Below are 24,581 nucleotides of genomic sequence, written 5' to 3' on the forward strand. Positions count from 1 at the left end.
CAAACCATGTCACTCTAACCATTGTGAATCTACAACTCCCAGCATGCACACTTGCTCGGCTGTTCTCAAAATCCCCACAGAAGTGTACGAAACATGCTGGGAGTTGTAGTTTGACAATAGCTGGAGTGCCGGAGGTTGCTGACCCTTCCTGTAGCGGGTTCTTGATTCTTGACACCAACTTCTTACTTGTATTTTGTGTTTCAGTTACTTTCATGAGAAAAGTGATATCTAGCAAAATTAGAAGACGCAAAGTAGACGAGGTGGAGGAAAGTGAGGAGGATAAGGAAAGTGAGGAAGATGAGGAGGAGGAGGAAGAGGAGGAGGAGGATGTGCAGAATGGAAATGAGAACTTAAAAAACCTAACACAGTCCCCTGGAGGTCTAATGAAACCAACGGTCAGGAAGACGAGAAAAGAAGTAAACTACGAAGAAGAGCCAGAGAATGAGAGCCAGGTCCATGGTGGAGACCCAAGAAAGCCAAACAAAAATGAGCTCCAAGGCAAAGCCAAGGCCTCAAAAGGCCAAGAAACTCATAAGGAGATGGCGAAAACAAATGAGGAGAAGGGTGAAAAGTCAGAGAAGTCAGATCCCACCAAGAAAGACATAACAACTAGGAAAAATCTAGACCTAAAAAAGAAAGGCAGAAGTGAGCAACCAGACCACAAGAAAAAGGAAGCTGGCGAGAAACCAGACAAGAGCGCGGTGGGAAAGACCATGAAAGATCCCAGGAAAAAAACTGAAAAGAAGACCAAGAAGGAGGACAAAAGCGAGAAAAAAGACCAGAAACCAAAAGCCCAAAAGTTGACCGTGAAGAAGCAGGAAGCACCGAAAAAGGTAAAAACTGAGAAGGTCAAAGCCACCAAACCGAATAAAACCAAGACGAAGAAAGCTACAAAAGAGAAAAATAGCAAAAAGAAATTTGGAGGCTTCTTTAATAAATGACGGAGATGGGCATCCTAAGGTTCCCATGTGCTTTCACTCATGTATTAGGGAGGGACCCCCCAAACTGATTCCTTTAGAACTGTATGGTAATCGAAGTTAATTTAAATAGAACTGGAGGTTGGGGGGGTCCAGGACATTACAGGTGGTTAGTCTGTGCATGTTTATGGGGGAAGTCATTGTTATAGGTTTTTGACCACCAAGACCCAACATCAAGATGAAGGCGCAGCATGCTCCTTCAAAGAGTCCTTACCAGTGCAGCGAGCTACGACAGAATGGGTAGCCATGGTGCCGCAGCACAGGGAACAAGCTGAAGGGGCCCTTGTGATCAGTCATGGTCGCACAGGTCGGACCCCCAGTCATGGGGGCAAGCTGTACATGTTCATTACCATGAAACTTGCATCTCAGGAACCTGTAAGAACGCATGGTGCACTACATGGACATCTGTGGTACTCCCATCCATTGGGAGAATGTGGGTCACCTAATCTGTGAATTGCTAGGTTGTTTCAAACTTCCATTATAGGCTATGGACACCTTCGGGGACATTTTTTTTTAGGATTGCATTTTTCTCATTTTGGGCTAAATATCATTTTTTCAATTGGTCTTTAGGAAAAATATTCACAAGGGTTAACTGTCTAGCTGTGTGGATTGTACTTTTTACTTTGGTGCCGGTGATCTAATAAAAGTTCTCTCTAAATGACAAAAAAGGTCATAAACACTTATTTAAAAGGTCCCTATAAACACGACAATATGACAGCAGATGGAAACGTTTCCTTCCGGACTATCTGCTGCCCGCTGGTGGAGGAGACCAGTTCATTTACATGCAGCGATCTACTCCAGAGATGGGGAGAAGCGATCGCTAATGCTATCTCGTTCTTCCCCATAAAGACTGGTTTCCCAGCAGCAGATCACATAAACAATCCAAAGTAATCGGCAGTACATTTACACCGCCAGATCATTACTAACGAGTGTTACTATGAACTCTCGTTAGCGATGATCTATGCGATTATCAGCCCGTGTAAAGGGCCCTTTAGCCACATTCATATCAGTTAGGGCTCATGCACACGACCGTTGCGGACCCATTCATTTCAAAGGCTCTGCAAATCCGGAGATGCGGAATGGAAGAATGTAACGGAACACTACGGAGTGCTTTCTGGGGTTCCGTTCCGTGCTTCCGCACCGCAAAAAGATAGAACTTGCTCTATCTTTTTGGGGAACGGAAGGATCGCAGACCAATTCAAGTGAATGGGTCTGCGATCCCCATCCGCCTGCCCCACGGAAGGTGCCCGTGCATTGCGGACCGCAATTTGCGGTCCACAGCATGGGCACTGGCTTCACACATGCGTGTGAACGAGCCCTAACTTCCATTTTTTTTGCAGACCCATTGAAATGAATGGAACGGACACGGAAAAAAAATACGTTTGCGTGCAGGAGCCCTTAGGGAGAGTTCACATCTCAGTTTCATTTTCTGTTCTTCTGATCTCTCAAAAGAACAGGAAAAAAAACAAAAAACGACAGGATCCTGTAAAAAAAAATGATCCTGTGCATCAGTTATGCACATCTGGCATCCGTTTGAGCCATTTCCATCGGAGATCCGTTTTTTAGACGCAAAAAAAAAAAAAAGTACTGCAGGATGGATCAGAAGAATGGAAAATGAAATGCAGATGTGAACTTTCTCTAAGATAAGAATTGAGCTATAATAAGAAGTGTTTATGAGGTCAGAGATTAGGAGCCATCAGCTGGAACACAGTAAAAATACAAAGCTTGAAAATGGAGAATCTCAAGGCTGTACAGAGAAAGGGGCTCAAAAGTCTTAGATCAGATTTTTAGCTCAACATAAAGTACAATGTAATAATAAAAAAAATACAATAGGGGAAGATTTATCAAAACTGGTGTAAAGGAATATTGGCTTAGTTGCCAATAGCAACCAAACAGATTCCACCTTTCATTTTCTAAAGGAGCTCTGAAAAATGAAAGGTGGGATCTGATTGTTTGTTTGCTATGGGCAACTAAACCAGCTGTACTTTACACCAGTTTGATAAATGGAGTGCTCAACAGGGGTGAGGGGGACCCCCGTTCTCCCGAGAGGTAGAAATCCGATAGGTGGGACCTCCACCTGTTAGACACCTTTTATATGCCATAAAAGTATCAGATCCTTAAGATGACTGAACCTGTGGCCCTCAGACTAGCAAAGAGGGTGCACCCCCTACTATACACAGACTGGGCAATTTATGGTGACAATAGTTAAAGGGGGTTACCCCAAAAAATGATTTACCACCTATCCATAGGACAGTTGCGGGTGTTTCCGACTGCTGGGACCTCCAACAATCCTGAGAACTAGGTCCCCTCTTTAAAGGGGGTAACGCACTCCATTCAGGGACATGCACACATCCACTCCATTCAGAGGGGGACCTCTTGTTTTCTGGATTACGGGGGGTCCCTAATCACCTATCCCGTGAACAGGTGGTAAATACATTTTTGTGAGGAATCTGCTTTGGATGACAAGCTGGTCACAGACTGTACTACAGCTGCGATCCCCAGCAATCAGCTGTAATCTGATCCAGGTGCTCCGTTCCACTGCAGCGCCATCACAGGTGAAGAGAAGTATTACAATAATGAAATCAATGAGCAGTAACACATGGACGTGATGGGTCCTCCGGGGTGATAGAGGCTAACAGAGGAGGGCCCTGATGGGAATGTATAGGAAAGCCAAACTACAGTCATCCAAAATAAGAAAACTGGAACAAAAAGACTTCAAAAATAAAAAAACTTTTAATTTATTTTAGTCAAAATTTTTGGTCATCAGTACAAATGTTGGTAACCATAACAGGCGGTAAAATATCACTTCTGTATTTTTAAAGGCTCTCTTAGAAATTAGGGTTGTCTGCCCAGCCTCCCACCCCCTCTCAAAGAGTGCCACTCTTGTCCATTGCGTCCATCTGGTATTTAATGGGGTTGAGTTGCAATACCAGATGCAGCCACTGGATACGAGTGGCGCTGTTTCTAGGAAAAAAATGAGTGACAAGCAATATGATTCAGCTGCCGGTGGTCACCCAGCTTTCTTCAGGGCTGAACAGAAGGCGTTTAAAGGGGTTCATCGCGTTTCCTAAACTGATGATCTATCCCAGGCATGCTCAACCTGCGGCCCTCCAGCTGTTGCAAAACTACAACTCCCAGCATGCCTGAACAGCCTACAGCAGGGCATTGTGGGAGTTGTAGTTTTACAACAGCTGGAGGGCCGCAGGTTGATATATCGGAAAAGCGGAGAACCCCTTTATCAACTCCGAAGAAGACATCCGATTTCTTTTTTGTGTACTTCCCTTTTAAATTTTTCAAAAATCCACTACCCACCTTACCACACCATAAACTCAATTTTCCTGCTGCCATACAGAAATATATAAAAATAAAAACAGATTTTCCATTAATTTATATTACTGTAATTAAAATAAAAATTTAACCCTCCTCTTGCCAGACCTCAATGTGCAAAATCCACCTCTGCAGAATGGCTTTATGGACCTCTGAGCGGGATGGGTTCTCTTGCTTTTCAGTGGAAATTGAACGCACCCAATAATCCAGAAAGAGCTGCGTTTTCTGGATTACCGGAATTTGCGGTGCAATTTCAAGTTACTGATCACAATCAGCATAAAATCACTCACTGGAAGGAGATTAGTCAATTTCGACCATCATTTTTTGTAACATATAATCTTAAAAAGCACCTGCTAGCAGGGTCGACCCTATCATACTGGGCATACTACCTGGTAGGGTTGATCGTGCCGATTCGAGGGGCGTGGTGAACCCTAGAACGCTAAGGTGCACTGAATAGCCAGGCCCCGCCCCTTGGTGCACTAAAGCCTTAATTTGCATAAAGAATAAAAAAGTCTTTTTTTCCCCCTCTGGAACCCCGCAAACAATTTTCACAAGACAGGTATCTTAATCAGCAGAATCAACCCTACCAGGCAGTATACCCGATTTAATAGAGTTGATCCTGCTGATAAGTGCAGTTTAAAGGGGTTCGCCAGCTTTTGCCATCTCCCCCTCCCTGACAGACACGTGCTCCCCACTGCTCGCTTCCGGCTTCTTCACTCCACCATGCTCTGGTCCCCTCTTGTAAATTTCCAGTATGGACTGGGAAAGGGGGCGTGTTTCATGTGTGCTGCTGCTGGACGCACAAGCAGCAGCCATTTATATTGGCCTCTGCCGGAAATTAACTTGCGGGGGACTGTGAACGCAACATTGGACCGAAGGAGCTGGAACTAAGCAGCGGGTAGCAGGTACGTAAACTTCCCACCACAGGTCCAGGAAGGAGAGGGGAAGGGAGGCAAAGTGTTAAAAAGCTGGAGGACCCCTTTAAGACAGTGACATGTGACACCCAAAGACACGTGACAATCACACCCATAGGAATATATATACGCATTTGCACAATCATTCAGTGACAGGATCTGGTCATGCGACAAGGAGTGCAACTTAAAGGGGCTATCCTCTTGAAATATGGAGTTATTAAGGGGGAGGTCCCCATTCTGAAAGCTGGCATGGCATATTGCTTTTAGTGGGTGCCATGTAATCCTTCCACGTTGCTACCCCTTAGTAATGAGGGGTACCTGTCAAATACAAAGATGTCCAAAGGGTATGGGGGTCAGGTGGGAGTAGATCAGCACCCAATTTCATAAAAGCCAAACTGCACTGCCCGCTGGTGCCTGGCATCACACGGCTGGACTACCCAGACCGGCCATCCTAAGGCAATAGTGACAAAGCATTAAAATGTAGTGGTGAAGGTTAATAAGTGGTAAATCGTGCCACCCCAGATCCCTCCTGTCCACATTCAGATATGCACAGAGTCATGCCCACCCACCAGAAGTCTAATTGACCTCCTCGTCAGCCTGAACTGCCCCCATGCTAAGCTCAGGTAGGGCGTTCCATGTATGAAGATGGGTATGAACCCACGATCCCCTTGCGTCTTCGTAACGTAGCCAAGTGCATCCACCTGGGTACCAGAATTCTTCTGCTGCCAGTCCAAAGGAGCAACTGCGGAGACGTCTTTAATTCGTGGATCGCTGCTCCAAGACGAGCGTCACCTAATCATTGTCCACGCAAAAGGTGAAACCTTGATGTAGAAGGCAAGTTTTCCTGAGATCAGTAGGTATTAATGTAACAGTCAATGTGGATAGAAACTTCTCAATTCCTGCCATTTAAGGGGTCGGCCCATCTCACACATTGGTGGCTTATCGCTCCCCAGAGGTGGAACCTGCACCTATTTGACATTGGTGGCCTATCCTAGCGATACGCCACCAAGGTGTGAGATGGGCCAACTCCTTTGAGAAACAGAACAGTCACTATCTGCGCGGTCCCTGGCACCACTGTTGGCACAGCCTTGGCGCTACCGATGGAGGCTCAGCTTGGCAGACACGGTTTTACAGCCTTTGTCAGAAAACAACTTGGTTTCTCTCGGGGAGTACGTCATGTCCTTCGCCACCTTAGATGCCAACTCTTCATCCTCTACCAAGCCCTGATGTCTTTGCTCCGCCAGGACACATTTCTTCACGTGAGTGAACTCCAGCGGCAGGAAGGGGACAAAGTAATCTATCAGGTTCTTCTCGATGAGGCTGCTGTGCCAGAAGCCACCTGGGCAAGAAAGGAGAAAAAGGCATCGTGAGTACTGACAGCTAAGTGTGCCCATGTGTAGTATGGGCATCCCTGCAATAAAAGGAACCCTCTATATGCCAGCTACTTGGTATGCTGTGGTATACATTCTGCATTAAAGGGGGGGGGGGGGGGGGGGGGGTCTCACTTCAGCAAATAGAATGTATCATGTAGAGAAAGGTAATACAAGGCACTTACTAATGTAATGCGATTGTCCATATTGCCTCCTTTGCTGGTTTCCATGGTTATGACCACCCTGCAATCCATCAGTGGTGGTCGTGCTTGCACACTATAAGAAGAAGCACCAGCCTATGTGCGCTACCATGGTCCGGGCTACCAGAGAGGCCAGCACTTTTTTCCTATAGTGTGCAAGCACGACCACCACTGATGGATTGCAGGGGGGTTGTAAGTTTGTAACTATAGAAATGAGCAGTGTACAATGTGATGGAGATATGAATCCAGCCAGCAACGGAGGCAATATGGACAATCACATGGCTTGAATTAACTTTCTCTACATGATAAATACCACTTGCTGAAGAGAGACAACCCCTTTAAGCTACCAATACTTATCCCCTATCCACAGTGACCGATAGCACGAGGGGCCGCCAGCAATCTCCGAGGGGCCGCCAGCAATCTCCGCACCACAGAAGTGCATAGAGCAGTGATCACAGACGCTCCATTCTCATGAGGCACTCTGATACCTCCATTCTTGTGATCGCTGAAGGTTCTAGCAGAAGTACCCCCAGCAATCAGACATTTATGCCCGATCCTGTGTACAGGGGATAATTGTCGTTAGTGGGCACTTTTAAGGTGCCATAAAAACTTCATGCGCTTTATGGTGCTCCAACAAAAAAAAGCCTCAGAAAAGTAAGCGCCCATGTATACTTCTCGGGGGGCCATATACATTGTATCATGTGCAATCATTGTGCGTCTGGTATGATATAAAGTAGGATTATTTTCCAACTTTCAAAATAACGTCTCAGTTTATTCAATATTTTCAAGATCTCTGCTTGCTGTCTATGAAGAGGCTGAAATCCCACACTGATCGTATACAAAAAAAAAAAAAAAAAAAAAAAAAAAGAAGAACAAAAGGGCCATTCAAGTGAGGATATATCTGACTTCTGAGACCCTGAGAATGATGGGTCACCATTCAAGCGCATGGCTTCAGCTGCATAGCCGGGTGGCCACCGTGCAGGGAGAAAATTTAGAAGGGGGTTGACATCAGAGCCTTGGCGTTTTCATTCTCAGACCTCCACTGATCAGAAATGGACTTTCATAGCCTACCGATATACCATTATAAGATAGGAATAACCCATATAAACCAAATAAGGGGTTGGCCACTTTCTACAGTGGAGATAACCGTGTAGGCACTAGCCTAGGAAACCCAAGCCCCCTCAAGTCTTACCTGAGCAACTCAGGTAAGTGCCGGCCTATGCCCATGGATCTTGCCTATAAACAGCAGCTGCTGCGCCCATGGCAGCGTGACATCATCTGCTGCGCTTGTGCTGAAAGCATTCAGAACATGCACAGTTAATTGCAGCAGAATCTGGTCTACCTGTGCATGCGCTGAATGATGTCACGGCAGAGGTCACACGGGTTAATGAAGTGACTACCATGGATGCAGCTGCTGCCAGCACCCGCCATTTACAGAATGGATCCATGGGTAGCAGGGGACAATGGACTGGGGTGCTCAGGTCTTGGGGTGTCCTGGGCTAGTAGTGCACACAAGGTCAGGGCGTTAAAAGGGGATGACCAAGATTTTTACATCGATTTTATACCCTCAGGACAGGACGGAGCTGGTTACTGCAGCGCTGCTCCCATTCACTAACAGTGCTGCAGTAACCTGCTCCGTCCTCTACACAATGGATGGCGCTGTGCAGTGCCAGTGCTGGAGCTACTCCACAACATCAGATTGGCAGGGGTGTTGGAACCCCGCTAATCACCTATTGCGGCCTATTCTGTGGATAAGCCATTAAATCCTGGACAACCCCTTTAAGTGCACTGGTGTATTTATTTCACTTTTTTGGCGCCGTCTCCCCGATAGATATATTTTTTCACAGTGATAGGGGTGTCTAGGGCCTGGTAGCAGGGAATGGTTTCGGACGGGGCTGCTCTTATCAGGGCGATGACTCTGTATTAGGAGGTCATCAGGGTTTGTTAGCCTGTGTAGGGCATACTAGGGTCAGTACAGGATCAGACCCCTTGCCTGTACTTACCAGGTGTACCATCCGTTGAAAACATCATCAACAAGACCGAATTTTAACTGATGCGACCTGTCCTGGAGCTTTATCCATATCCTGCCAACGCCATGATTGATATGATGTGAGACGAAGGAGAAGGGCACGACATGAATGGGACAGAATCATCGCAAACCTATCCTGCTTTGAAGCTACATCCATATGCTGTTGAACCAACATTTTGGTAAGGCCTCATGCACACGACAGTATTTTTTAACGGTCCGCAAAACGGGGTTCCGTTGTTCCGTTTTTGATTTTTGGAGGATCACCAGACATGAAAAGTGAAGTTCAAGTCAAGTCAAGTTTGCCTTGCAAATGATATGAAAAAAAACGGACACAGATCACGGACGCGGACGACAATCTTGTGTGCCTCCGTGTTTTTTCACGGACCCATTGATTTGAATGGGTCCGCAAACCGTTGTCCGTGAAAAAAAAAAATAGGACAGGTCATATTTTTTTCACGGACTGGAAACACTGATCACGGACGCGGATGACAAACGGTGCATTTTCCGAGTTTTCAACTGACCCATTGAAAATCAATGGGTCCGCAGAAAATACCCGGAAAACGGAACAACGGACACGGAACACAACAACGGTCTTGTGCATGAGGCCTAAGAAACATCTATTCCTCACCCGTTGTATGCTTATTCGCTACGCAGGTCCTTTGGTTGAGTTTTTTTCAGATTTATGTGCGGTTTGTCTCCTTTTGGTCCACCTGATCCCGACTTTTTAGGAGTCATATTAAAAGTTACGTTTTAGCTATTACTACTGCTCCCTTTCAGTAAGTTCCCCTTTTAGGGGCACTTTTTTGCAGATTTCTCACTACACACTACGCTCTAGTATTTGTATATTCTACACACTACTGTCAGGCTGCTCAGCCATGACAGCATATCGTAGGCAAGATCACACCATTACCATCTATTGTAGGGTGTAGTGAGTGAAACCAGTCCTACTCACATTTCAGGACAGGTTGATGGCAGCCATTTTGAAACATTCCCGTAGAACCCCTTTAAATGAATGAGACTGACACACAATACAGAGTACAGCTACTATAAAAAGTGTATGGCGCTTTGCTTAGTATACTATGAAAAGGCCCAGCTCATCGGCAGGGGTGCTGGAAGTCGGACCCCCACCGATCAGATATTGATGACCTACCCTGTGGGTAAATCATCCAAATTGAATTCCCAATTTAAGCTCCAGACTCCTTTGCCCAGACACACCACCGCCACTCACTGTTATTGTTGTTGAACAGTCCGACAGACAGCGCGTTCTCCATATCCTTCAGCTCCAGATCCTCTCTCTTCCTCCCCGCTTTCCAAAATTCCAACATCTGCCTATTGATCAGATCACCACCGGCATTGCTGAAGAAGAACAGCACAGATTATACACTGGAAAATACTCCACTGGGGGTTAAATTCCAAATTGATCGCACTCTTACTATAATCAGAGAGGGCGATGACAAGCTCCCAGTAAGTACAAGTGTCTAACGCATCCTTATCTGTCTAGTCCAATGGTGTCCAACCTGCAGTCCTCCATCTGGTGTGAAATTCACACTCCCAGCATGACATGTTGAGAGTTGTAGTCTCACACGAGCTGGAGGACTGCAGAACTGGTCCATGCGTTAAAAATACGATCCAGCAGTTTACACACATTCTATCCATCCCTAGATGTATGGTTACCATTTCACATTACTTGCCAGTCCAAAATGGGGGCTCACCCACACAGCCGATCCACAAGCCCATACCGTTCCTCAGATTTGACCTATAAGCACATGGAGGTTTAATGTAGCTGTATTACCTCTAAGGCCTCACGCACACAACCACATTATTGGTCCATGTGCAAGCCGCACTTTTTGCGCATCACACACGGATCCATTCATTTCTACGAGTCTGCAACAAAAAAACGGACAGCCACTCAATGTCATCCATGTGCTGTCTGTATCCAGGCTGCAAATTTTAGAACCAGTCCTATTCTTGTCTGTTTTGCAGTGCCTTTTTTTTTTTTTTCACAGTGAGACCGCATCCATATTTTGCAGATCCATGATTTGCAGACTGCAAAACGGATGCGGTCATGTGCAGGATGCCTAAGATTAGTTGCACATGTTGTGGATTACGCACGGAAAACCACAGTGTAATACAGCACCAGAAAGTGTATGAGATTAGACAAGTCTCATGTAAACGATGCATTTTTTTTATCCTTGCGGAAATTGACCTGCCGCGGCATGTCAATCGTTTGTGCAATTTTTTTTGTTAATGTTTCACCCTACGCAATACAAAAGGGAAGATCCGCAGCAAATCCGCAACAAGAAACACAAATAACGCATGCGATTTTTGGTGCAGAAAAAATATGCACAAAAATCCGCACGAAAATCTGTTCGGAATTTCTGTTTGTAAATAGCCTTATGTATTTTGAAAATGCGCTGAAAAATCGGCGCAGAGTTCACATGTGTTGTTTTTTCCCCAGCACTTTGTGTGTTTTTTTGTATATGTTTTTGATGCAGTTTTTTACACTGCATTTTCAGCTCAAGGTTTTTGGTGCGTATCTGCTCCAAAAAAACCACGTGGAAAACACACGGACTTATATGGAGCAGTTTTTTATGCTTCTTATTCATTTCAGATAGGGCATGCTGCCCCCAAGATAGGGCATGCTGCCCCCAAGATAGGGCATGCTGCCCCCAAGATAGGGCATGCTGCCCCCAAGATAGGGCATGCTGCCCCTTTTTTCCACATGGAAAAAAAAAAAAAAACAAGCGCTGCTTCCCACTGAAATAAATGGGTGGCCATTTTGAGGTGATTTTAGGAGCTGATTTTGAGGCGGAAATTCTCCCAAATCAGCGCCAAAAAATACCAAGTGAACTAGCTCTAAGAGAGAATATAGCTACTCAGGGACATAATACGTTAACACACGGATTGCCTATGGGTCTGTATTATAGTAGAGGTAGGTCATCCTGGGGAACCTAAGGCCTTGTGCACATGATGGGCATGTACAGGGGCATAATATGGAGCCCGACTACCCTCTGTAAGAAAAATAATTGTTTCTACTAGGGAAGAACAGCACGGACTCCACGTGCCGCCATACAGGTTCCAGGCCCAGTGATGAGCATTACGCCCCTTTCACACGAGCGTGAAGGATTGGCTCCGGAGGCGTTCAGTGAAACTCGCACCATTTTGCAAGCAAGTTCAGTCAGTTTTGTTTGCGATTGCGTTCAGTTTTTTCCGCGCAGGTGATAAAAAACTGAAGGTTTAAAAACAACATCTCTTAGCAACCATCAGTGAAAAAACACATCGCACCCGGTCTGCAATGCGTTTTTCACTGAAGCCCCATTCACGTCTATGGGACTGCACACGGATAAATACGCCTGTTTTTCACATGACCAAGGGTCCATATGGAGAAACTCTGGGCGTGCGGTATTCTGGTCCGTCTCTTACCGAACATGGACCTGGAGACCACAGGAATCAACTGTCTCTGGCAAAACACCAGGTCGTTGCCCTACACGATCTCACCATGTGTTAAGAATCGCCCGCCTATGGTGTCTGAATCCGGTCTTAGATTTGCATTCAGTGGGGGAGACATCCGCTATGTAGACAGCCAAACCCTTTATCATGTCAAAACGGATATTACTACAGGGGTCGGCAACCTCCAGCTTAGGAAACTTCACTTCCCAGCATGCACACTGGCTTGGCTGTTCTCAGAACTCCCACAGAACTGAAAGCATGATAGGAGTTGTAGTTTAACAACATGAGTAATGGAGGCTGCTGACCCCTGGATTACAGCTCAATGGCGTTCTTAACAAAGGGTATTTGTACATGCAGTGGGCCTCACTTATTGAATCGCTTTAGCCTTGTTTCCTATAGCAACCAATCACAGCGCAGCTTTCATCTTTCCAGAGCAGTTTAGGAAATAAAAGTTCTGACTGGGTTGCTATGAACATTCTATCTTTATTACCAATATTGGGGCTCATTTATCAAACTGGTGTAAAGTAGAACTGGCTTAGTTGCCCATAGCAACCAGATTCCACCTTTCATTTTTCACAGCTCCGTTGGAAAATGAAAGGTGGAATCTAATTGGTTGTACTTCACACCAGTTTTATAAATCTCCACCATTGTCTTTAAGAATAACTAGGCCTTGCTTCCTTAGCAACCAGAGTTCATTTTTGAACTCCAAATCCACACTGGAAAAATTAAAGCCGACCTCTGATTGGTTGCCATGGACATTCTCTCTCCTTTACCAATAAGGTCTTAAAGAAAACTAGGCCATGCTGCCCCTACCAACCAATCACAGCTCAGCTTTCATTTCCTAAACTGCTCTGGAAAAATTAAAGCAGAGCTGCGATAGAATGTCTGTGGCAACCAATCGCAGCTCTGCTTTAATTTTTCCAGAGCAGTTTAGGAAATGAATGCTGAGCTGTGATTGGTTGCTAGGGGCAGCATGGCCTAGTTTTCTTTAAGACCTTATTGGTAAAGGAGAGAGAATGTCCATGGCAACCAATCTTTATTACCAATACTATCTTGAAGAATAACAAGGTCTTGATGCCCCTAGCAACCAATCAGAGCTCAGTTTTCATTTCCTAGGCTGCTCTGGAAAAATTAAAGCTGAGCTGTGATTGGTTGCCATGGACAGTCTCTCTCCTTTACCAATACTATCTTAAAAAAAAATCTAGGCCTTCCTGCCCCCTAGAAACCAATCAGAGCTCAGTTTTCATCTCCTAATCTGCTCTGGAAAAATGAAAACTGAGCAATGATTGGTTGCTATAGGCAATAATACCATACAGTCTTGATCAATTAGGTTTTTCTGAAACAGTCAGTTTTTATAATAAATCCTAGCTGTGGTCAAGTACCTGAGGAAAATGAAGATGGCTTTGCGGTAGGACACGCCATCAATGTGCTCATAGTAGTCCAGGAAGGGCTTGATGGCATCAATAAGACCAGGGTGGAGCTTGTCCATTTCATCGAATATAAATATGGAGCGAGCGCAACGACTAGTGTTTCCTCGGATCCACGACTGCAGCTGGTCCTGAGGGAGGAAAAAATACTCCGCTGCATCACGTCCATATACAACAGACAGCTCCGTCTATGTGTGGTCTATTTGTCTAAAGGGGGTGTTTCCTTTAAATTTATACTAAAATTTTATTAATCCAGGGATCTCAAGTCTCCCAGATGTTCAGGGAGTCTCCCGCTATTAGATAGCGGCTCCCTGACACCCGCATGTGAAAGAATTCGGAAAGGTTTACTGATCGCAGAGCAGAGAGATAAGAGAAGTGACAGGACACAGAGTTTAGATTACAGGTTGAATTAACCTCTTTAGGGTCAAATTGGCTTCTCAACAGGGTGGATAAAAACCAATGATTTTTTTTTTTTTTTTTTTAAATCAGATTTTTTTGATTTAAATCGGATTTTTTTTTTTTATATAAAATGCTTTTTGGAGGAAAATATATTACCATCCAAAGGTTATGCCATCATGAAATAAAGATTAGTTTTTTAATTATGTAGAATAAGGCTGTACGTAGACTCCCATATTGTTGAATGGATTAGGCAGTGGCTGAGGGACAGACAACAGAGGGTTGTAGTCAATGGAGTATATTCAGACCAAGGTCTTGTTACCAGTGGGGTACCTCAGGGATCTGTTCTGGGACCCATATTGTTTAATATATATTGCAGAAGGCCTCGATGGTAAGGTCTTTTTTCTGATGACACAAAGATTTGTAACAGGGTTGATGTTCCTGGAGGGATACACCAAATGGAAAAGGATTTAGAAAAACTAGAGGAATGGTCAAAAATCTGGCAACTAAAATGTAATGTTGATAAGTGCAAGATAATGCACCTGGGGCGTAAAAACCCAAGAGCAGAATATAAAATCAGTGATACAGTCCTAACCTCAGTATCTGAGGAAAGGGATTTAGGGATCATTATTTCAGAAGACTTAAAGGTAGGCAGACCATGTCATAGAGCAGCAGGAGATGCTAGCAGAATGCTTGGGTGTATAGGGAGAGGCATTACCAGTAGACAGAGGGAGGCGCTCATGCCTCTCTACAGAGCACTAGTGAGACCTCATTTGGAGTATTGTGCTCAGTACTGGAGACCATATCTCCAGATGGACATCGATACTTTGGAGAGAGTTCAGAGAAGAGCTACTAAACTGGTACATGGATTGCAGGATAAAACTTACCAGGAAAGATTAAAGGACCTTAACATGTATAGCTTGGAAGAAAGAAGAGACAGAGGGGAGATGAGAGAAACTGCTAAATACATAAAGGGAATCAAGCTTTAAAACAGGTATAGAGTTCGGACCGCGCATATCATCAAGGCCAGTATGCAAACAGTTTTTCCTTCTTCCTTCTCCCTTTTGAAAGAGAACCGGGGGCTGCAAATATCCTGTCTATGGATATCCTGCAACTAATAAAAGTTAAGATAGTGTAAGTCCGTACGGTTATTTGACCTGCACTGCACAGATTATACTTACACAGCGCTATGTCAACCAAGGCGTGTATATGATACCCTCCGTAGCTGGTTGGTTTTATTGTGACGGAGATCCACGTTCCCATGCAATCACGCAGGATCTAACCACGGACTTGATTCAGATATACCCCAGGTAAATAGACTATTCTTTTCGATTTCTTTTCTTGGAGGTTTCTGTGAATACAAGTGGCTTCTGCAATAGTGAGCCCCTGACGAAGCTCAAGGAGTGAAACCCGGGTCGGGCAAAATATTAAGACGCTGGGATTTTAAATGCGAATTTTAAAGAGCATGTTTGTGAGTATGTGCAAATAAAAAAATTTAATCAAACATCATCGGAGCTTCACTATTGCAGAAGCCACTTGTATTCACAGAAACCTCCAAGAAAAGAAATCGAAAAGAAAAGTAGATTTACCTGGGGTATATCTGAATCAAGTCCGTGGTTAGATCCTGCGTGATTGCATGGGAACGTGGATCTCCGTCACAATAAAACCAACCAGCTACGGAGGGTATCATATACACGCCTTGGTTGACATAGCGCTGTGTAAGTATAATCTGTGCAGTGCAGGTCAAATAACCGTACGGACTTACACTATCTTAACTTTTATTAGTTGCAGGATATCCATAGACAGGATATTTGCAGCCCCCGGTTCTCTTTCAAAAGGGAGAAGGAAGAAGGAAAAACTGTTTGCATACTGGCCTTGATATGCGCGGTCCGAACTCTATATTTATACCTGTTTAAAGCGTGACTGACCCCACAACACTTTTCGGACCTGCAGCACAGCATTGTTGCGGACTGGTGAGAAATTTATTTTGTATTATAAAGGGAATCAACAAGGTAAAAGAGGAGAGAATATTTAAAAGAAGAAAAACTGCTACAAGAGGACATAGTTTTAAATTAGAGGGGCAAAGGTTTAAAAGTAATATCAGGAAGTATTACTTTACTGAGAGAGTAGTGGATGCATGGAATAGCCTTCCTGCAGAAGTGGTAGCTGCAAATATAGTGAAGGAGTTTAAGCATGCATGGGATAGGCATAAGGCTATCCTTCATATAAGATAGGGCCATAGTATTCAGTATATTGGGCAGACTAGATGGGCTGAATGGTTCTTATCTGCCGACACATTCTATGTTTCTATATGTGTAATTTTTTTGGTAAATAAATTCCATTAATCCATTCACAATTTAATGCTCTTCCAGAGGTTTTTGTAAGATTATTGGGCAGTTTCTCTGCCTACAAGATATTATCACAGATGCTTGGTTTACTTTTGCAGTTCTCAAAACTGAATTTGACTCAGCAGAGATCACATGCCTCTTCTTCACAGCAAAAATGTTATAACGTGAACAGAGTTGAGAAAAATACCTTAGTCCTAACTTCTACAAAACCTATGAATGCGGAATCAACCTAATATGAAAAGTTGTTTAAATCTTCATCTACTTGCATATTATAAGTTATACCAGCAAGAATTAGTCTTTATGTAGAAAACTATGATTTAAATCAAGCCTTACTGACTAGTGATTTAAATCGTGATTTAAATCATTTTGATTTAAATCAAATCCACCCTGCTTCTCAAGGAGATCTATATGTTAAAGGCATCCCTTCTTCTGTCTCATTCAGTAGCTATAGAACTATTGAGAGAGATGTATTTTTTTAAAATACATTTACACATTTAACCCTCCATTTTAATTATATTATTTACCCCAGTGTTAAATTCACCCCCCTGGATGCTTGTTTTTTCCCTACAGTGGGGTAGATAATTACACACAGGGTTTTAAAGAATAAACTTCCTGACTCAGACCAAGAGCCGACTCAGCGAGTCAGCAAGTGAATCGAAGCATCCGCGCATGCGCATTGCGTAACCTAAGCTTCGGTTCACTTGCTTCTTGTCAGCTCAGCGAATAAACCGATTCATGTGAAAGATCCGAACTTCCCATCTCTAGTTTACTCGCAGTAAACCTTTCCGGCAACCTGTAGCAGTGTCACCTTCTCGGCGCGTGCGCACAGTGCAAGAAGAAGCCGATGCCAGCAGTCCGCAACGGCGCATCAGGCTGAGCCTGTGCGCACGCGGGATCTCAAAGCGGGAGGAGGGGGAGGGAGGGAGAGGCGGCACTGAGGAGTAGAAGGCGGCGCTGGGCACGAACGGCGATGCGTGCGGCCGGGCACCATGCATCCACAGACCTCCCCTGCTCGGGCACCTTAATTCAATGACTGACAGGTTAGTAAAACCTGTTATTCCGCAGAATAAAGCCACAAATAGCTTTTATAAGGCCACCTTAGAAATCAGAATGCTGCCCTGGACATGAGCAGATGTTTAGCTCACAGGGCTTATAGGTGGTGACAGAATCCCTTTAACCATATACATAAATAGGATAATTTGGGGCAGGGTAATGAGCCCCATCCTCCACACCATAGAGCAAAGTGTGCAGATACTGCATATGTCTGGAAAATGTAATAAAAAGTTAGTGAAAGAAAAAAAAAGAAAACCTCCCTGAAATGAGTTTTTGCAGGTTGGGATGTCTGTTAATCCGACACCCAATAACCATACAGGCCTCCTGGGGGGAAGGAGCACATACATGCCAATGCGGACATTTCCATGTGCCATAGGACCTGGACACCCCGCCGATCAGCTGTTTGAGAAGGCACCAGCACTCGCAGTAGCACCGCGGCCTTCTCGCAGCTTTTCCCTGGTCATATGACACCACATTCATCGGTCACGTGGCCTAGGTGCAGCTAAGCCCGATTGAAGTATATGAGGCTGACCTGTGATACCGAGTACAGCCACTATACAATGGACGGCGCTGTGCTTGGTGAGCTGGGGCTACTGTGAGCGCCGCTGCCTTCTCAAACAGGTGATCAGCGGGGGGCCTGGGTATAAGACCCCAATGATCAGATACTGATGACCTAAAATTCTAAAATCTTGGAAGACCCGTTTAAACGGGTTCTGTACTTAGATAATAATCACCTATTCTCACTATGGGTCATAAAAGGGCTTCTCCGGTACTTAGGCATTGATGGCCTATCCATAGATCATTAAAGGCTATGGACACCTTTGGGGGTATTTTTTTGTTTTTATTATTATTGTATTGCACTCATTTTGAGCTAAAAATATTTTTTTTCAATTGGCCTTCATTAAGAATTTTGAGCCCCTTTCTCTGTACAGCCTTCAGTTTCTCCAGTAGCAGGATCTGAAATTTCACTCTGTTCCGTCAGCGGCTCAGCTGACGGCTCCCCATCTCTGATCTCTGACCTTATAAACACTCATTAAAGCTCAGTTCTTATCTTACTGATAAGACTGTGGCTTAAATAAGTGTTTGTGACCTTTAAGTAATTTAGAGATAAGATTTATTAGCAGAAAGTTAAAGTGGGATTCACACACCTAGATAAACTGTTAACCCTTTGTTACAGAACAGCTGAATATTTTTAATGAAGACCAACTGAAAAAAATAAAAATGATGATATTTAGCCCAAAATGAGTAAAATGCAAAAAAAACAATTAAAAATGCCCCAGATGGTGTATATAGCCTTTAAATGCGTTCCCGGGGCTTTGCCCAAATTCTCTCCTTCAGTTAACCTGCGGAGGAAAGACAGACAGTTTCAGCGGTACTTACCCTTCCGTGGTGTCTTCCTTTCATGGGTTGGCTGAAAGAGAGAATTTAGGCAAATCGCCAGAACACCCCCTTAATGACCTATCCTGCAGATAGACCATCAATATTTAAGTAGCGGAGAACCCCTTTAATTTTTAGTAGAATAAATACATTTATTGAAGGACTATTCCCATCTTGTAATTTGATGGTATATAGCTCCAACCAAATCTAAGAAATCTGAGACTGAAGGGGGCGCAGTTTAGCGCTGCAGCTGCCCCCATTCTTCCTTGCACAGTTGGGTGGCGCCCCTCCGCAAGGAAATCTTAGTAGGAGGCACAGCGCTGAGAATCAAGGTGACGCAACACTGCGGCTTCTTCATTCTCAGGTTCAGGGGGTACTAGACAGCTTGGATCGTAAATCAATGGGAAGTCACTTTACAAGAAAGGAATACCCCTTTACTATGACGGGCTGGACCACATAACCACCCAATAATCTGGCACTTTTGGGTTTTTTGTATGCCGGATTATTGGACAGTTGCTGTATTAGACAATTGCTACGTAAGCAATTCCGTAGTATATAAGGAAGGTAATGTTAAAGGGGTATTCCAGTTAGATTAAGTTACCCGCTCTCCACAGGAGAGGGGATAACTATTTGATCACAAGAATGGGTGCCCCTTAGCCCCTTTTGAAATGAACGGAGTGGCCGGTTGGGCATGCATGCACCCGCTTTATTAATTTCTATGGGAAGTTCCAACGATTGGCGAGTGTCTCAGCAGTAGGAACCCCACGATCTAATAGTTATCCCCTATCCTGTGGATAACTCTCTAACCGGAGTACTCCTTTAATGTATTAGGCAGGCATCACCAGGCTTCCCTAACAGAGGAGCACGCTCCAGTGCCCTAAATATGCCCTACTGTGAACGGAGGCAGGGGCGTACCTTGTAGAGGGGGATCAGGTTGTTGTGCGGGAAGTGAACGGTAGACACAAAGAGATGGACGAATTTGCTCTTCATTCCCATTTCATAAATATTGTCCACAATAATTTTGCTGACAAAGTTCTTGCCCGTGCCGGTCCAGCCGTGCAGGGATAACGCCAGGGGCTTCTTGGGGTTCTCATTGCTCATAAATCCAGTCAATGTCCTGTAGATGACTTCGTGTGCCAGGTGCTGCCCAAAAAGTTTCTCCTGCAAGTCGGCCTGTAAGGCTGGAGAGGAAAAAAATAATATGTTGAGGTGATCCTGTGTTATACTCCAGAGCAGCATTCACAATTCTGCAGACTTTAGAGCTGAACTCAGTCTCCGCACAGAAGTTGCTCTACTTCTTTACCTTTTGGGCGGTGCAGTGGGAACATACATAGGAAATACTGACCGTCTGCATGTGTCAACAAAGATTCTTGATGGAAAGAAGAATTATGAGCGTGCAGTAGAATATTAACACAATAACATTACATTAGGGAATTTCCCGTTAGGCGATTGTCTCATATCTTTAAAATACTAGTAGTGGAAAAGTAAACCAAAATGTGTTCAGTTAGGAGAGGCAAGGAGGAAAAAGCAAAGTGCTGCAAGATCCTTTCGGCTGGGTTCACACGGGCGAAATTTCCGCGCGGGTGCAATGCGCGAGGTTGAACGCATTGCACCCGCACTGAATCCGGACCCATTCATTTCTATGGGGCTGTGCACATGAGCGGTGATTTTCACGCATCACTTGTGCATTGCGTGAAAATCGCAGCATGCTCTATACTGTGCGTTTTTCACGCAACGCAGGCCCCATAGAAGTGAATGGGGCTGCGTGAAAATCTCAAAATTCCGCAAGCAAGTGCGGGTGCGGTGCGATTTTCACACATGGTTGCTAGGATGAAAGTCTATTCACTGTATTATTTTTCCTTATTACATGGTTATAAGGGAAAATAATAGCATTCTTTAATACAGAATGCTTAGTAGAAGGTCAATTGAGGGTTACAAAATAATGAAAAAAAATGTTTTACTCACCTCCTCCAATTGATCGCATAGCTACCGGTCTCCTGTTCTTTCTTCAGGACCTGTCAAAGGACCTGTGGTGACATCACTGTGCTCAGCACACGGTCCATCACATGATCCATCACCATGGTGATGGACCGTGTGATGAGCTCAGTGACGTCACCACAGGTCCTGAAGAAAGAACAGGAGATCGCCAGCTACGCGATCAATTGGAGGAGGCGAGTTAATATATATATTTTTTTTTTTAACCCATTAATTGACCTTCTACTAAGCATTCTGTATTAAGGAATGCTATTATTTTCCCTTATCACCATGTTATAAGGAAAAATAATAAAATTTACAGAATATTGAACCCAAACCGGAACTTCTGTGAAGAAGTCCAGGTTCGGGTCTGGGTACCAAACATGCCGATTTTTCTCCCGCGCAAACGCTTTGCACTCGCGGGGAAAAAAATCACGCATGTTCCCGCAACGCCCGTGTGAACCCAGCCTTACTTTCCCTGGAGATAAGCAGCGCCTCTAGGGGTCTGGCAGCTGATTATCTCCAAGGAATAATGTAATATTTCCATTGACTAAGGATACTTTCACACTAGCGTTAATATTTTCCGGTACTGAGATCCGTCATAGGGTCTCAATACCAGAAAAAAACGCTTCCATTTTGTTCCCATTCATTGTCAATGGGGACGAAACGTAACTCAACAGAACGGGGCGCTCCAAGATGCATTCCGTTCCGTTCTCGTACCGGAGAGCAGCATGCTGCGGTTTTCTTTCCGTCCTGGGATGTGGATCAAAACGGATCCATCATGACCCACAATGCAAGTCAACGGGGACGGATCGGACGGTTTTCTCTGACAATAGAAAACGGATCCGTCCCCCCATCCGGTCTTGGCTACCGTATGTTAAAAATAATGCAACCTGATCCGTTCATAACGGATGCAGACAGTTGTATTATCAGTAACGGAAGCGTTTTTGCTGAACCCTGCCGGATCCAGCAAAAACGCTGGTGTGAAAGTAGCCGAAATTCCCAGGAGAATACTCTTAAAGGGATTTTCCCACAAAGAACCACAGGGGAGGGGGGGGGGGGTAAATGTTTGGGGGTCTGGACTGCTAGGATACCCCATGTGTATGGAGCGGTAGTGGGCATGCTCCATTCACTTCTCGGTCAGTGCCAAAGAAGTGAATGGAGCGATGGTCAGGCATGCGCACTACTCCCCCGTACACATGGGGTATCCGGGACCCCCATTCTCCTGATCGCTGGGGTTCCGAGGATAGGCTACTTAAATAACTAAAGCAGGGGTCAGCAACCTCTGACACTCCAGCTGTAGTCCGCAAATTGCAGATGTGCAAAAAACAGATACCAGCCGCGTGCCGTCTGCATTTTGCGGAACGGAACAGCCGGCCCTTCATAGAAACAGTCCTATCCCTGTCCGTAATACGGATAATAATAGGACATGTGGTATTTTTTGCCTCGCAAACCTCAGCAGGGAATTGCATTCACTGACAGCAAGCAGAGATCTTGGAAATGGTGAGGAATGGAAACAAAAAGCCGATTAGAAAGTTGCAGAACGTTTCATTACTAAGAAGAGGGGGATGTATAATCTCCTGAGGAATTAAAGGGACGGATCGGATGAGCTCAGGACCCCCCAATTCCTAAAACAGGACCCTTCACAACCCCCTGGAATTGCAGCGTGCATAACTAAGCACATCAGACCCATTGCACTTGCACTGTAGGCTAGCATGCTAGATGCTGAGGTACTACAACTCCCAACATTTCATGCACTGCCCCCCGCCGTCTCACCTGTGCCGTTGACGGGCTTGTCCACCTGGCAGCACTCCACAAGCCGCCCGCAGTAGAACTCAGGGAAGGACACATAGCCTGTAATGGCCGAAGCGGCGGCTATGGCGATGCCCACGCTGATCGGCTCCAGGGACACGGCGACATGGAGGAGCGGAGCCGCCAGCAGCAGCAGGAAGAGGAGCCGAGTCCCGGGACTGGACCTCCAAACCGCAGCCATGGACGCTGGGAGCAATGCGCATGCGCGGCAGAGGTGTCGCTGCTGAGAGGTCCGCACTGCCCAATCAGCCCCTTCTGTTATTTTTATTTTTTTTCTTTCGAGGACCACGCCCACTATGTTATGCGTCTGGTTGTTTTTGGCCACTCCCCCACATAGGATGTGATGACGCAGTAGGTTTCGCTTTTTAAGAAGAGGAGGAATCCTGGGGAAAACCCAGGGGTGCAGCCACAGGGGAAGATGCTGCTTTGGGGCCCAGACCCACAAGGGGCCTCCTCAGGAGAAAGACTAAAATATTTCATTGTCAGGGCCCCATCAGCAGTATTATACAATGACATTAACTACAGTGGCACTGCCGGCCTGGTCTGAGAGCTCACTCTTGACTAGTTATGGGAGTAGGGGGTGCAAAGAAGTTGCTGGGGAAGGGCGTTTAAAAATTTGGTGTGGGGCCCGTCCGTTGTAGTTACGCCACTGGGAAAACCGCACACCTCCCAGAAGAGTCAGCAGGCCTCATTCACACAGCAGAGATTTTGAGCCAAAACCAGATGCAGATCCTTCCCTTATGTCTGTGGAGACTCCACTCCTGGTTTTGGCTCCCATTCACTGATGGAAATCACTGACCAAACACTGACTAAGGCCTCTTTCAGACGGGCGTTGCGGGAAAATGTGCGGGTGCGTTACGGGAACACCTGCAATTTTTCCACGCGAGTGCAAAACATTGTAATGCGTTTTGCACTCGTGTGAGAAAAATCACGCATGTTTGGTACCCAAACCCGAACTTCTTCACAGAAGTTCGGGCTTGGGATCGGTGTTCTGTAGATTGTATTATTTCTAGAGATGAGCGAACTTCTGTTTTAAGTTCGGCGTCTAAAGTTCGGCTTCCGGTTAGCGGAGGATCCCGTTATGGATTCCGAATTCCGCTGTGGTCCGTGGTAGCGGAATCAATAATGGTCATTATTGATTCCGCTACCACGGACCACAACGGAATTCGGAATCCATATCGGGATTCTCCGCTAACCGGAAGCCGAACTTTAGACGCCGAACTTAAAACAGAAGTTCGCTCATCTCTGATTATTTCCCCTTGTAACATGGTTATAAGGGAAAATAATAGCATTCTGAATACAGAATGCATAGTACAATAGCGCTGGAGGGGTTAAAAAATAAAATTTAACTCCCCTTAGTCCACTTGATTGCGCAGCTCGGCATCTCCTTCTTTCTTGAGGACCTGTGGTGAGCATTCATTACAGGTAAAGGACCTGTGGTGACATCACTCCGGTCATCACATGATTCATCACCATGGTAAAAGATCATGTGATGACCAGAGTGACGTCACCACAGGTCCTTTATCCAGGTCCTGAAGACAGAAGAGAAGTCGGCTCCGCGATCAAGTGGACTAAGGTGAGTTAAATTATTATTATTTTAACCCCTCCAGCGCTGTTTTACTATGCATTCTGTATTCAGAATGCTATTATTTTCCCTTATAACCATGTTATAAGGGGAAATAATAATGATCGGGTCTCCATCCCGATCGTCTCCTAGCAACCGTGCGTGAAAATCGCACCGCATCCGCACTTGCTTGCGATTTTCACGCAACCCCATTCACTTCTATGGGGCCTTCGTTGCGTGAAAAACGCAGAATATAGAGCATGCTGCGATTTTCACGCAACGCACAAGTGATGCGTGAAAATCACCGCTCGTGTGAACAGCCCCATAGAAATTAATGGGTCGGTATTCAGTGCGGGTGCAATG

At 45.2% G+C, this 24,581-nt stretch overlaps 1 protein-coding gene across 1 annotated transcript; it reads right to left on the bottom strand.

Moving 5' to 3' along the window:
- Positions 1-4,191: 4,191 nt before the first annotated feature.
- Positions 4,192-22,846, bottom strand: LOC120977066 (torsin-1B-like). The gene is made up of 5 exons (XM_040404826.1): positions 22,619-22,846; positions 19,784-20,049; positions 13,650-13,825; positions 10,046-10,173; positions 4,192-6,557 (listed from the first exon to the last, which is right to left on the bottom strand). Exons 1-5 carry the CDS (start codon positions 22,833-22,835, stop codon positions 6,313-6,315), a joined length of 1,032 nt encoding a protein of 343 aa, XP_040260760.1. The 5' UTR covers positions 22,836-22,846; the 3' UTR covers positions 4,192-6,312.
- Positions 22,847-24,581: the final 1,735 nt, after the last annotated feature.

This window comes from Bufo bufo, chromosome 8, assembly GCF_905171765.1.
Source record: "Bufo bufo chromosome 8, aBufBuf1.1, whole genome shotgun sequence".
NCBI lineage: Eukaryota > Metazoa > Chordata > Amphibia > Anura > Bufonidae > Bufo > Bufo bufo.

Coding starts and splice junctions, on each gene's coding strand:
- LOC120977066 (XM_040404826.1), bottom strand. CDS start 22,835: ATGGCTGCGGTTTGGAGGTCCAGTCCCGGGACTCGGCTCCTCTTCCTG. Junction 13,826..19,783: donor ACCTGATCCCCCTCTACAAG/GTACGCCCCTGC, acceptor TTCCTCCCTCAG/GACCAGCTGCAGTCGTGGAT. Junction 6,558..10,045: donor ACTGTTCAACAACAATAACA/GTGAGTGGCGGT, acceptor TTTCTTGCCCAG/GTGGCTTCTGGCACAGCAGC.